The following is a 13,292-nucleotide window of genomic DNA, read 5'->3' on the forward strand; positions in this document are numbered from 1 at the left end:
CCGTATCTCTTCCCTCTTGCATCTCCCTCGCTCCCACTCTCCCTATCCCACCCCTCCAGGCGGTCACAAAGCACCGAGCCGATATCCCTGTGCTATGCGGCTGCTTCCCACTAGCTGTCTATTTTACATTAGGTAGTGTATATATGTCCGTGCCACTCTCTCACTTTGTCCCAGCTTACCCTTCCCCCTCCCTATGTCCTCAAGTCCATTCTCTAGTAGGTCTGCGTCTTTATTCCCATCTTGCCCCTAGGTTCTTCATGCCCCCCTTTTTTTTAGATTCCATATATATGTGTTGGCATACGGTATTTGTTTTTCTCTTTCTGACTGACTTCACTCTGTATGACAGACTCTAGGTCCATTATGGACACTTAGGTTGCTTCCATGTCCTGGCTATTGTAAATAGAGCTGCAGTGAACATTGTGGTACATGACTCTTTTTGAATTATGGTTTTCTCAGGGTATATGCCCAGTAGTGGGATTGCTGGGTCATACCGTAGTTTTATTTTTAGTTTTTTAAGGAACCTCCATACTGTTCTCCATAGAGACTGTATCAATTTACATTCCCACCAACAGTGCAAGAGGGTTCCCTTTTCTCCACACCTTCTCCAGCATTTATTGTTTGTAGATTTTTTGATGATGGCCATTCTGACTGGTATGAGATGATATCTCATTGTAGTTTTGATTTGCATTTCTCTAATGATTAATGATGTTGAGCATTCTTTCATGTGTTTATAGGCAATCTGTATATCTTCTTTGGAGATATGTCTGTTTAGATCTTCTGCCTATTTTTGGATTGGGCTGTTTGGTTTTTTGATAATGAGCTGCATGAGCTGCTTATAAATTTTGGAGATTAATCCTTTGTCACTTGCTTCATTTGCGACTAATTTTCTTCCATTCTGAGGGTTGTCTTTTTGCCTTGTTTATGGTTTCCTTTGCTGTGCAAAAGCTTTTAAGTTTCATTAGGTCCCATTTGTTTATTTTTGTTTTTATTTCCATTTCTTTAGGAGGTGGGCCAAAAAGGATCTTGCTCTGAGTTATGTCATAGAGTGTTCTGCCTGTGTTTTCCTCTAAGAGTTTGATAGTGTCTGGCCTTGCATTTAGGTATTTAATCCATTTTGAGTTTATTTTTGTGTATGGTGTTAGGGAGTGTTCTAATTTCATTCTTTTACATGTAGCTGTCCAGTTTTCCCAGTGCCACTTATTGAAGAGGCTGTCTTTTCTCCATTGTATATTCTTGCCTCCTTCATCAAAGATAAGGTGACCATATGTGCTTGGGTTTATCTCTGGGGTTTCTATCCTGTTCCATTGATCTATATTTCTGTTTTTGTGCCAGTACCATACTGTCTTGATTACTGTAGCTTTGTAGTATAGTCTGAAATCAGGGAGCCTGATTCCTCCAGCTCCATTTTTCTTTCTCAAGATTGCTTTGGTTATTCAGGGTCTTTTGCGTTTCCATACAAATTGCGAATTTTTTTATTCTAGTTCCGTGAAAAACGCCATTGGTAGTTTGATAGGGATTGCATTGAATCTGTAGATTGCTTGGGTAGTATAGGCATTTTCACAATGTTGATTCTTCCAATCCAAGAACATGATATATCTCTCCATCTATTTGTATTATCTTTAATTTCTTTCATCAGTGTATGATAATTTTCTTCATACAGGTCTTTTTTCTCCTTAGGTAGGCTTATTCCTAGGTATTTTATTCTTTTTGTTGCAATGGTAAATGGGAGTGTCTTCTTAATTTCACTTTCAGATTTTTCATCATTAGTGTATAGGAATGCAAGAGATTTCTGTGCATTAATTTTGTATCCTGCTACTCTACCAAATTCATTGATTAGCTCTAGTAGTTTTCTGGTAGCGTCTTTAGGATTCTTTATGTATAGTATCATGTCATCTGCAAACAGTGACAGCTTTACTTCTTCTTTTCTGATTTGGATTCCTTTTATTTCTTTTTCTTCTCTGATTGCTGTGGCTAAAACTTCCAAAACAATGTTGAATAATAGTGGTGAGAGTGGGCAACCTTGTCTTGTTCCTGATCTTGGTGGAAATGGTTTCAGTTTTTCACCATTGAGGACGATGTTGGCTGTGGGTTTGAACCTACTTTCTGGAGGGTTTTCATCATAAATGGGTGTTGAATTTTGTCGAAAGCTTTTTCTGCATCTATTGAGATGATCATATGGTTTTTATTCTTCAGTTTGTTAATGTAGTGTATCACATTGATTGATTTGCGTATATTGAAGAATCCTTGTATTCCTGGGATAAACCCCACTTGATCATAGTGTATGATCCTTTTAAAGTGCTGTTGGATTCTGTTTGCTAGTATTTTGTTGAGGATTTTTGCATCTATGTTCATCAGTGATATTGGCCTGTAGTTTTCTTTCTCTGTGACATCTTTGTCTGTTTTTGGTATCAGGGTGATGGTGGCTAACATAATGTTTTTAAGGTTTATATATGTTATAGCCTGTATTAGAATTTCATTCCTTTTTATGACTGAACAATATTCCATTGCATGTATATACTACATTTTGTTTCTCTATTTATCTGTTGAGGAACACGAGTTGCTTCTGTCTTTTAGCTGTTGTGAATAATGCTTCAATGAACACTGGTGTACAAATATCTGTTCAATTCCCTGCTTTCAATTCTTTTGGCTATATATCTAGAAGAGGAATTTCTGGATCATGTGGTAATATTATGTAAAGCTTTTTGAGAAACTGGCACCTTGCATTTTAATCTTGCACTGGGCCCTGCAAATTATATAGCTGGTCTTACTAGAGAAGTTTGAAAATTCATAATCTCAACTGATTTTGAAGCTTGTAAGGAATAAACACAAGTACTTTGTTATAATTTTTTTGCATCAGTTGTCAAACATAATTTAGAAAACTCAAGAGGAGAAGGAAAATCGACTGTATTTACCCATACTTTTGCTTACCATGTTCTATTTTCTGATATTCCAAGTTTCCTTCTTTCACCATTTTCTTTCTGTTTAGAAAAATTTCCTTTAGCTATTCTTTTAGGGTAGGTCTGAGGGCAACAAATTCTCTTTGTTTTCCTTCATCTGAAAATGTCTTGATTCCTCCTTCAATCCTGAAGGATATTTTTTTGCTGGATATAGAAATCTGTGCTGACAGTTCTTTTCTTTCCTCATTTGAAAACTGTCATATCACTTTTTTCTGACCGCCATGGTTTCTGATGAAGAATCCACTGCTGTTCAAATAGTTTTTCCCCTATAAGTAAGGTGTCATTTCTCTTTCATTGCTTTCAAAATTTTTTTCTTTTTCTCTACTTTTCAAAAGTTTAATTACAATGTGTCTGTGTATAGACTTCTTTGGGTTTATCCTACTTGGACTTCACTCTGCTTTTTGAATCTGTCCTTTGCCAAATTTGGTAAAATTCTAGACAATTTCTTTGATTATTTTTTCAGCTCTATGTTATTTCTCCTTTTCTTCTGAGATGCTGATTACCCAAATGTTAGATATTTTGTTATAGTCTCACAGGTTTCTAAGGCTCTTGTTTTTTTCAGTCTATTTTTTGGGTTGGTTAATTTATATTGTCTGTCTTCATATTTACTGATTATTTCCTCTATCTTCTCCATTGAGGGTTTTTGTTGCTGTTGGTGTTTTTGTTATTGTATTTTCAGTTCTAAAATTTCCATTTGGTCATTCCTTATACCTTCTATTTCTTTGCTGAGGCTTTCAGTCTTTTTGTTTATTTCAAGCACGATTATAATTGTCCATCAAAGCATTTTTGTGATGGCGGCTTAAAAATCCTTGTCAGATAATTCTAACATCTGTGTCATCTCAGTATTGGCATCTGTTGACTCTGTTTCCCATTCATGTTGAGATTTTCCTGGCTCTTAGTATGGTGAGTGAATTTCAGTTGCATCCTGGGCATTTTGAGTATTGCATTACGAGACTCTAAGTCTTACTTAAATCTTCTGTTTTAGCAGTCTACCTCATTAGAGCCTGGCAAGGGTGGCAGTCTAGACTCAAGACTTTGCTGACAGGGGTGGGGATGGGATTGCAGTTTTTCCCAAGATTTTTCACTGGAGTAAGGCAGGCATTGTGTAAAGGTTTTCTGTCTTACTAGGCTATCCCTTTGGCTAGGGAGAACAGGCTTTTCTTGGGAGCTTTTTATCCAGTCCTTATTGTTTTGGGGGTTTCAGGCTTTCCCGGTACCCAGTCCAGGATATAAGAAACAAAAAGAAAACTACAGGGACTCAACAGCATGCCATCCTTGGGTCCCAAGATCCTTAGCTGGTCTGCCTTCTCTTCTCCACCTTTTACAGTCTTATGTTTGCTTTATAAATGCCCAGGCCTGTTAGCTGTACTCTCTTTTTAAAAATAAATTTATTTATTTTATTTATTTATTTTTGGCTGCATTGGGTCTTCATTGCTGCATGCGGGCTTTCTCTAGTTGCGGAGAGTGGGGGCTACTCTTGGTTGCAGTGCATGGACTTCTCATTGCGGTGGCTTCTCTTGCCGAGCTGGGCTCTAGGCATGCGGACTTCAGTAGTTATGGCACGCGGGCTCAGTAGTTGTGGCACGCGGGCTCAGTAGTTGTGGCACACGGGCTGAATTGCTCTGTGGGGTTGCTCGGAGGCATGTGGGATCTTCCCGGACCAGGGCTCGAAACTGTGTGCCCTGCATTGGCAGGCGGATTCTTAACCACTGTGCCACCAGGGAAGCCCCTGTTAGCTGTACTTAACAGGAGGAAAGGGGAGCAGTACATTGACTCCATCTTGTCCAGAACGTTTTCCCCAAACTTTTGCACTAAGTAAAATGGTCTTTTATGTTATGTGGAGTTTATCTGAAATGAGAGCCGCATCCTGGAAAAGAGAGAGAGCCTTGGTTTAAACCTCAGCGACAGTCTCTGGATTCAGAGGAGGGCTTGTTATTCACCTCCAGTATATGCTGGGATGGTTCTTGCCCCACCAGGCACTGGGATTTGGACATTTTAAGCCTGGACACCCCTGGGAAGCCGACATTTCTTCTCCTTTGATCCTACTCAGTTTGTGAGCTTCAGAGAACTAAAAGAGTCTAAAACTCTGACTTGAGCTCTAGAAAACAGTTTTGTTCAACCTTTTCATTTAGATGAATTGATATTATAATCCAGGCTACTCAGAGATGCTCAATTATGTTTATAAGTTTGCTTGAAAACTCTCTTTGTAACAGGAGATGACAGTCACAGGGAAAATACTTTGAAGATCATAACAAAACAAAGAAAAGCAAAATTCTGACAATTCTTTTCTGTAAAAAAATAAGACATTTAAAAATTGAGACTGGGGTTTCCCTGGTGGCGCAGTGGTTGAGAGTCCGCCTGCCGATGCAGGGGACACGGGTTCGTGCCCCAGTCCGGGAAGATCCCACATGCCGCGGAGCGACTGGGCCCGTGATCCATGGCTGCTGAGCCTGTGCGTCCAGAGCCTGTGCTCCGCAACGGGAGAGGCCACGACAGTGAGAGGCCCACATACCGCAAAAAAAAAAAAAAGGAATGGGGTCACAGGGTATCAGCTCCAATGCCCCCTCCACTCACCTCCCCTTTAGTGTGTCCTCGGATCCTCCAGGAGTGATGTACTAATGTGTGCACCCTTCCATATATGTTTCAGAGCACACACCAATGCAATCTCAAACTGCTGTTTTACCTTCAGTGGCCATTTCCTGTGTACAAGCTCTTGGGATAAAACCTTAAAAATGTGGAACGTCCATACAGGGGAGTTTCGAAACCGTGGAGCCTGTGTGACTCTGATGCAGGGTCATGAAGGTTCTGTGAGCTCCTGCCACTTTGCCAGAGACAGTGAGTAATTAAATGTTGAAGGATTCCACACCCGTGGGAGTGCTGGGGTAGAGTTCCTCACGTTCCATTCATGTGGACTTTCCTTAGTATAAAGAGGTGATTTCCAATGATGCCAGTGGTGAGGGTGGATTTATTTTCCCCAAGAACAGAAAAGCCAAGAGGGAGATTCATATGCACAAGTTTGCAAATGATGGAAACTCAGTTTGATATAGCTTAAGCAACAAGATAAATCTGTTAACATTTTTTTCAAATCTATTTTTTTATTTTTTATTTTCTTTTTAACATCTTTATTGGAGTATAATTGCTTTACAATGGTGTGTTCGTTTCTACTGTATAACAAAGTGAATCAGCTATACATATCCCTATATCCCCATATCCCCTCCCTCTTGCGTCTCCCTCCCACCCTCCCTATCCCACCCCTCTAGGTGGTCACAAAGCACCGAGCTGATCTCCCTGCGCTATGTGGCTGCTTCCCACTAGCTATCTGTTTTACATTTGGTAGTGTATGTATGTCCATGCCACTCTCTCACTTCATCCAGGAGCTGGTCACCCTTCAGGAGGGCTGTGTCCAGACAGACAATGCTCTCAGGAAGCCAACCCTTCCGCTCTATCCTTCAGCTCAGCTTCTCTCTTGTATTGACCTTTCTCCTCAAGGAGGCAAAGATGGCCTCTGGTGGTCCAGGCCAACAAAGGTTCTGGTCACTGGCAATCCTAGAGAAAGAGAAAACCTCTTTCTGGTGGTGCCCGTACAAGTCCCAGGGAAGACTCCCATTGGCTCAGCTGGGGATACATGTCCATCTCTGAACCAACCCCTTTAGCAGGGGATGAAAGGCTCTGATTGGCCGTGCCTGCGGGACTTGCCCATCCTTAGAGCTGGAGGTCAGAGTCGGTACCCTCTGAACCAGAGGCACTGAGAATATGTGAGGGGTGTTTCTGCATGGGACATTGGAGAGCTGTTTCCAGATGAAGGGGCCTGGATGTGACCAGGAGCAATGCCAGGAAGCAGCCAGGGGCAGCTGGCCCCAGTGAGAGCTGTGACTGCTCCCGACACCAGGAGCCAAATGTTATGACTCTACTCCGCGGTCCTCGTGGGGAGTAGGGCTTGCTCTGTGTGTCAAGGGGAGTACCCAGCCAACATGCACATAGTCAGGGCCTGGCTTGAGAAACGTTTCCCTCTTCAGAAGCAGCCTCTGTGTAAGTCAGACCCCGCTGTGAGGTGCCCCACCAGCTCCTGTCCTTGGCATTATAAGTTTCAGAGTTGCGTATAGTGAGTCGATCATCACTATTTGCGGATTCTGTGTTTGTGAATTTACCTACTGGGTAAAATTTATTTGTAAGCCTGAAATCGATACTCATGGCACTTTTGCAGCCACCCGTAGATACATGCAGAGCGGCAAGAAGCTTGCCATGTGCACACGGTCCCAGCTGAGGCTGAACAAGGTGACCCTCCGCCTTCTCCTTTCAGTTCTCTTATCATAAGGTGTCCTTGGCTGCGACCTATTTAGTCCCACTTTTTTGCATTTTGTGCTCTTTGTTGATGATTTTGCTGTTTAAAGGGGCCCCCCAGCATAGTGCTGAAGTGCTGTCTAGTGTCCTAACTTCAAGAAGCCTGTGATGTGCCTTACAGGGAAAACACATGTTAGATGCGCCTCATTCAGACATGAGTTATAATGCCGGTGGCCATGAAATCAATGTTAATAAATAAGCAATATGTATCAACTAAGGTGTCGTTAAACAGAAACAGACAGAAAACAAGGTTATGTACTGATGGGTTAATGAAAATGTTGTAACCAGAGGCTCACAGGAACCTAACCCTGCATTTCCCCTAAGACCAATCATCACTCATTGAGTGTTTGTGATGACTTTGTGGATCGCAACTACCATGAATATTGAGCGTCAACTGTAATTGATTGGGGGTTGTTGAGTCCCACCCGGAAGGGGTTTGGGTGTCCTCAGAGTGAGCCATGGTAGCACGTCACAGATGCATCTGCGGCCTGCTTGGGCCTCCCCAGAGGAGGAAACAGTTGGTTGAGGAAGGTGACCCCCTGAGACTCTTTCGTTTTGTGTTCCAGCCTCTTTGCTTGTGTCTGGAGGGTTCGACAAGACTGTGGCTATTTGGGATGTAGGAGAAGGCTACCGGAAGCTCTCCTTGAAGGTACCAATGCCAGCGTCAGATAGAAGATCTGAGCTTCATTCTTCATTTCATGCTGGGTGCTGGGTGCTGGGTGCTGGGGATACAACAGTGAGACAGACCTAAATGTTCGCAATGGAGCTGACACCTCTGTGGGCAAGGTCAGACCAGGAACCAACAAACAAATCCTCCATAGTGATGAGCGGCACAGAGTAGCCACAACAGGGTGATATGATAGAAACAGACTCCAGGGACTAATCCACAGTGGGAGGGCCTCTTGGAGAAGGGGGCATTTGAGCTGAGGACTGGATGGCAAAGAAAGACTGGATGAGTGAGGATCTTGGGGAAGGGCGTTCCAGGAAGAGGGAGCAGCAAATGCAAAAACTCTGAGGAGGGTCAGTGTCTATGAACAGCAGAAATGACTGTGCAAAAGGTTGAATGCCATCATGAGGCATGCATAGAAAGCTGTGGGGCTTCAGAATGGTGGGTGTCAATGGTGGGTGAGTACTTTTGGCTGCAGGTTAGAGGAGACTCAACTTAAAGTGGCTGTATGGTAAGGAGACGGATTGTGCAACACAACGAGAACCCAACGGTTAGGCAGCCCCAGGATCGGCTACTTCAGTGCCTCTGTTCCAGGTGCCCCCACCCCAAGGCTTCTGCATACCCCTTGATCTTGTGATCTCATGGCCGCCTTCGGCTGTGAATGCTTGCATTGATGACTCTTGGTTTCTCTATTTCCTGTGACCCAAATGTAGACTGTGTCCCCTTGATCACCATAACATTCAGTATCCCAAAGCTGTTCTATCAGACCCTCTTCTCTGTGGGTTTGGAGAGGCAAGGGGAGTTTACATCATAGCACGTGAATGGCTTAAAACTGAATGTTGTGGTTAAAAGTCCCTTTGTGTTCCCATCAGGCCATTCTATCCTCCCTTCTCCTCTCCTCTCCTCTCTCTATTCTTCCACCCTCCGATTCCTGTCCTTTTGTTACGCACAGCAGTTGAACCTCACTGCTGCTTCCTTCCCTCATACCACGCCTCACCATTCACCTCTTTCCATTAGGGGAAGGCCAAAGAATGAGACAGATGCTGACACAGAGCTCTGACATCATTAAGTGTTTGAACCAGCAAGTATTTATCTCCTCTAGATTCCTTTTACCCCAGGAAAATAACCCCCATTTATTTAAGCCACAGTGGGTAGGTTTGCAGTTACTTGAAGCCAAAAGCTCCCTCACCAATAGGATCGCTAAGTGGTATTTCCTAGAACAAAGAATATGCAAACAAAAACCTGCAAGAGGTGCTCTGGGACCAGCTGGGAATATAATTTTTTTTTCCCATTGTGCTAAGCACCGGAGTACTATTTTTAAAAACTCATATGGTAAAAAAAAAAAAAAAAACAACTCATATGGTGCTGTGATATATACATGAACCCCAAGCGTTTACACTTTGTTCTCCACTTTAAATATCGTGGGTGAAACCAGGGAAGCACAATTAATTGCTCTTAAAAGTAAGCAACGGGGCTTCCCTGGTGGCGCAGTGGTTGAGAGTCCGCCTGCCGATGCAGGGGACACGGGTTCGTGCCCTGGCCCGGGAAGATCCCACAGGCCGCGGAGCAGCTGGGCCTGTGAGCCATGGCCGCTGAGCCTGCGCGTCCGGAGCCTGTGCTCCGCAACGGGAGAGGCCACAACAGTCAGAGGCCCGCGTACCAAAAAAAAAAAAAGCAAGCAACGTTGGATTCTTGACTGTTTTTTTGGTTTTTGTTGTTCTTTCAAAGGTTTTTTTTTCTAGGTCCTCTTAAAATTCTACTTTTCTTCAGGGCCATAATGACTGGGTGATGGATGTTGCCATCAGCAACAACAAGAAATGGATCCTGTCTGCTTCGAAGGTAAAAGTGGCCAACCTTTGAGTGACTTAAAATCTCTATCACATTTGTGAGAATTAGTGTTAGCAGAAGTGCATTGTCAAGTAAAATTCCTCAGTCTGAAGGACTGAGCAGCTCAGTCTGAAGGCTATACCCTGGCCAGGCCGACCCCATCCAGGAAGCGGGAACGTGGAAAGTGGGTCCTTTGCTCATATGGGAAGTTGCCAGGTATTTCTTTGCACAGTTGTCATTTGAACTTCATTGGAGCAAGGGCCTGTCCAGACTGGTAAGTGATGGAGCCAACAGGGGGCCTTGGAGGGAAGGGGTCAGCTCGTGGGCAAGCAGACAACCCCAAGGTTCCAGGTGGGTCGTCCCTCGCTAGTCACTGCATCCTGGGATTCCCGTGCCAATGGCACGTAACAGACAGCCCAGGATATCCTGAGGGCTGTCCTTCACGTGTGAGCACCAAGCAGTGGGGTCCCACCTTGTCCCCCAACCTTTGTTAGAGCCATCTTATTCTCTAGGCTGGGGGTTTCTAGGTGTATAAAAATGTGGGCAAGACTCTGCCTGCCATGATCAACTTCTTAGAGAGCCAATGCAGGATACCATCACACCTGACCAAAAAACCCCATAATATTATAATACATAATAAAAATTATATGCCAATGTGTTGTTACTTTAGCATAAAAAATATGAAAAATATTGTCAATTATATCTCAGTAAAGCTGGAAAAAAGTAAAAATACAAGACAAAGTATCAAAAATGAGTGTTTATTTGTAATTATATCTTATTTACTTTTCTGTTACATAAATGCTATTATTTAAACAAATCAACAACAGGACTAATCAATAACAGTGATTAGTAGTAACTGATAGTAGGATAATTAAGCAAATATGGTTAAGAAAAAAATATATTTTGGGGCTTCCCTGGTGGCGCAGTGGTTGAGAGTCTGCCTGCCGATGCAGGGGACACGGGTTCGTGCCCCGGTCCGGGAAGATCCCACATGCCGCGGAGCGGCTGGGCCCGTGAGCCATGGCTGCTGAGCCTGCGTGTCCGGAGCCTGTGCTCTGCAATGGGAGAGGCCACAACAGTGAGAGGCAGATCATACAGAGGGTTACATATAACCTCACCCTCCAGTTGCCACTTGCATTGTGTGGTATATTCATCACAATTGATGAACTAATATTGATATATAATTATTAATGACAGTCCATGGTTTAAGTTTCACTCTTTATGTTGTGTGGGTTTTGCCAAATGCATGTCATGTATCCACCATCACAGTATCATACAGAACAATTTCACTGTCCTAAAAACTCCTTGTGCTGCATCCCTCCCCTTCTTCCCCAGAGCCCCTGGCGACCCCTGACCTTTTTACTGTCTCCATATTTTTGCCTTTCCCATAACGTTATATAGTTGGAATCATACAGTATGTAGCCTTTTCAGACTGGCTTCTTTCACTTAGAAATTTGTATTTAAGGCTCCTCCATGTCCTTTTTGTGGCTTAACAGTTCATTTCTTTTTTTTTTAATTACTGAATAATATTCTATCACATTAATGTACCACAGTTTGTTTATTCTCTTATTCAGGGACATCTTGGTTGCTTCCAGGTTGGGGGACGCGGGACTTCCAGTGCTAAGGCTAGGATGGTGCTAGAGAAACTGGGACAGTTGGTCACCCTAACTGTCCCTCTGCAGGTCGAAGTTGTCCACGTGTAACCTGGATGCCATGCCCCTCCCTGGGTCATCCAAGCCTAACGAACCCATTTTGTAACTGCTGGTTTGCTGTTTAACTTGTTTTAGGATAAGACCATGAGACTATGGAATATTGAAGAAATTGACCAAATTCCTTTGGTAATCGAGTATAAAAAGGCCCGGGGCTTAAAGCTGAAACAGGTTGGTATTGGGTAAAATGAAGCCAAAAGAAGGCTTTCATTAGTTCTCTCTACAAATTTATTCTTTGAACAAACTGGGCAAGTGGGGATAAAACTATGAACAAACAGATTGATATTTTTGCCCTGAGGGAGCTTACATTTCTAAAAGGGGAGACAAACAATGAGTAAAGAAATTAGAAAAATATGTAGTAAGTCACATGATGATAAGTAGTTTGGAGGAAAATAACATAGGAAAGGGAAACGGGAGTGCGGGCAGTTGCAGCATTCTAAAGGGTGGTCAGGATAGGTCTCATTGAGAAGGTGACATTTGTTCAAAGACTTGAAGGTAGTGAGGGAGGGAGCTGTGCAGCTCTTTTAGGGAAAGAACATCCCAGCAAAGGGAAGAGCCCATGTGGAGACCCTGAGGCAGGAGTGAGCCTCGTGCTGAGGACTGGAGTGAGCAGGGTGGGTGGGAGGCGATGAGGCTGGAGGGAGTCCTGGAGGGAGGCTGGCACACAGCTGGACCCCGTGTGGGCCTCCTACGCTCCTGCAGCAGAACCCCGGCCAGGTCCCCAGTGCCCCGTTTCCCATGGATGGGGCTCAGGTCCCAATTCTCTAGTGGATGATCATGGCAGGTACATCTTCTGCTTCACCAGGTATAGCCAGGGCTGGCCCTGGGCAGTGGAGGCCAGTCCCTGCTGGGGCCTCGCATTGCAGGCACCTGGCTGCCACCTCAAGAGGCTGAGGAGTCCCTGCTGGGCCCTCGTGAATCCTGGAGCTCCTAGGCCTGTCTCCACTCAGAAGGCCTGGCTGGGAGCCACTGCTTCTGGGGATGGCTAATTGGAGAATGGCACCGGGGGGCAGGGAGGTAAGGGGTGGGACCCAGGTGGAACCCCATCTTTGTGGCCAGCTGGTCCTCATGGCCTTTGTGGCCATGTCGGCCCGTAGGCCCTGGAAGCTGACTGGGTACAGAGCAGTGCTTGTGTCCTCCACCTGCCACCTGGGGAGGGACCCAGGAGCTGCTTCCTCTGAGCCCTGCTGTTCTGGGCTTGGGTCGTGGGAAATGATGCTGTAGAATAAGGCAGGTAAGGGATTGAATTTCTTTCTTGCAAAAGAAAGAAAAGAAAGGAACCTACCTGAAGTTGTAGCAAAGACGAGCTCGCTGCATTTGACTTGCTCTGATTCAATACGAGAAACTTCAGAGGCCACACTTCCCAGAAGACCTGCCCTGGGCGGGGTTGGCCCCATCTCTCCTGCAGGCTTTGGTGCCCTGGAGCGGGCAAGAGTGGCAAAGCACAGGGGCTTGGAGAGCCAGGGCAGGGGCTTGCCGCCTGCCGGCTCGTCTCAGGGGGACCATGCTTTGGTGGGAGCCCCGAGAGACCTCTGCCCATGGCCTGAGAGCCCACAAGTGTTGCTCACTTGTTGGTGGGAAAATGTTGCAAGTGAGCTGTGCCACTGTATCCACTGTCCTCTGGGTGCTTCGGCTCAAAGACAGAGGAGGATTCTCAGCACCTTCATCATCTAGAAAAAAACTCCTGCTTTGTTCAGAAGTCTTGCCTACTTGATTCTCAAAAGTTAGGTATCCCCAGGATGTCAGGGAGTTAGGATAGCCCCTCGGCCCTGTACTTTTGCTCTGCACAGA

At 44.6% G+C, this 13,292-nt stretch overlaps 1 protein-coding gene across 1 annotated transcript in view; it reads left to right on the forward strand.

Moving 5' to 3' along the window:
- Positions 1-13,292, forward strand: part of WDR88 (WD repeat domain 88) — a gene marked incomplete at both ends in the record, with an annotated part of 38,985 nt that overhangs the window by 25,187 nt on the left and 506 nt on the right. The window contains 4 exons of the mRNA XM_082861883.1: positions 5,605-5,792; positions 7,865-7,947; positions 9,736-9,804; positions 11,580-11,672. Of these exons, the coding sequence (XP_082718009.1) occupies positions 5,605-5,792; positions 7,865-7,947; positions 9,736-9,804; positions 11,580-11,672 (433 nt within the window). The remainder of the gene's footprint in view (positions 1-5,604; positions 5,793-7,864; positions 7,948-9,735; positions 9,805-11,579; positions 11,673-13,292) is intronic.

The sequence above is a fragment of the Leucopleurus acutus genome (genome assembly GCF_964270905.1).
Source record: "Leucopleurus acutus genome assembly, chromosome: 20".
NCBI classification, from domain to species: domain Eukaryota; kingdom Metazoa; phylum Chordata; class Mammalia; order Artiodactyla; family Delphinidae; genus Leucopleurus; species Leucopleurus acutus.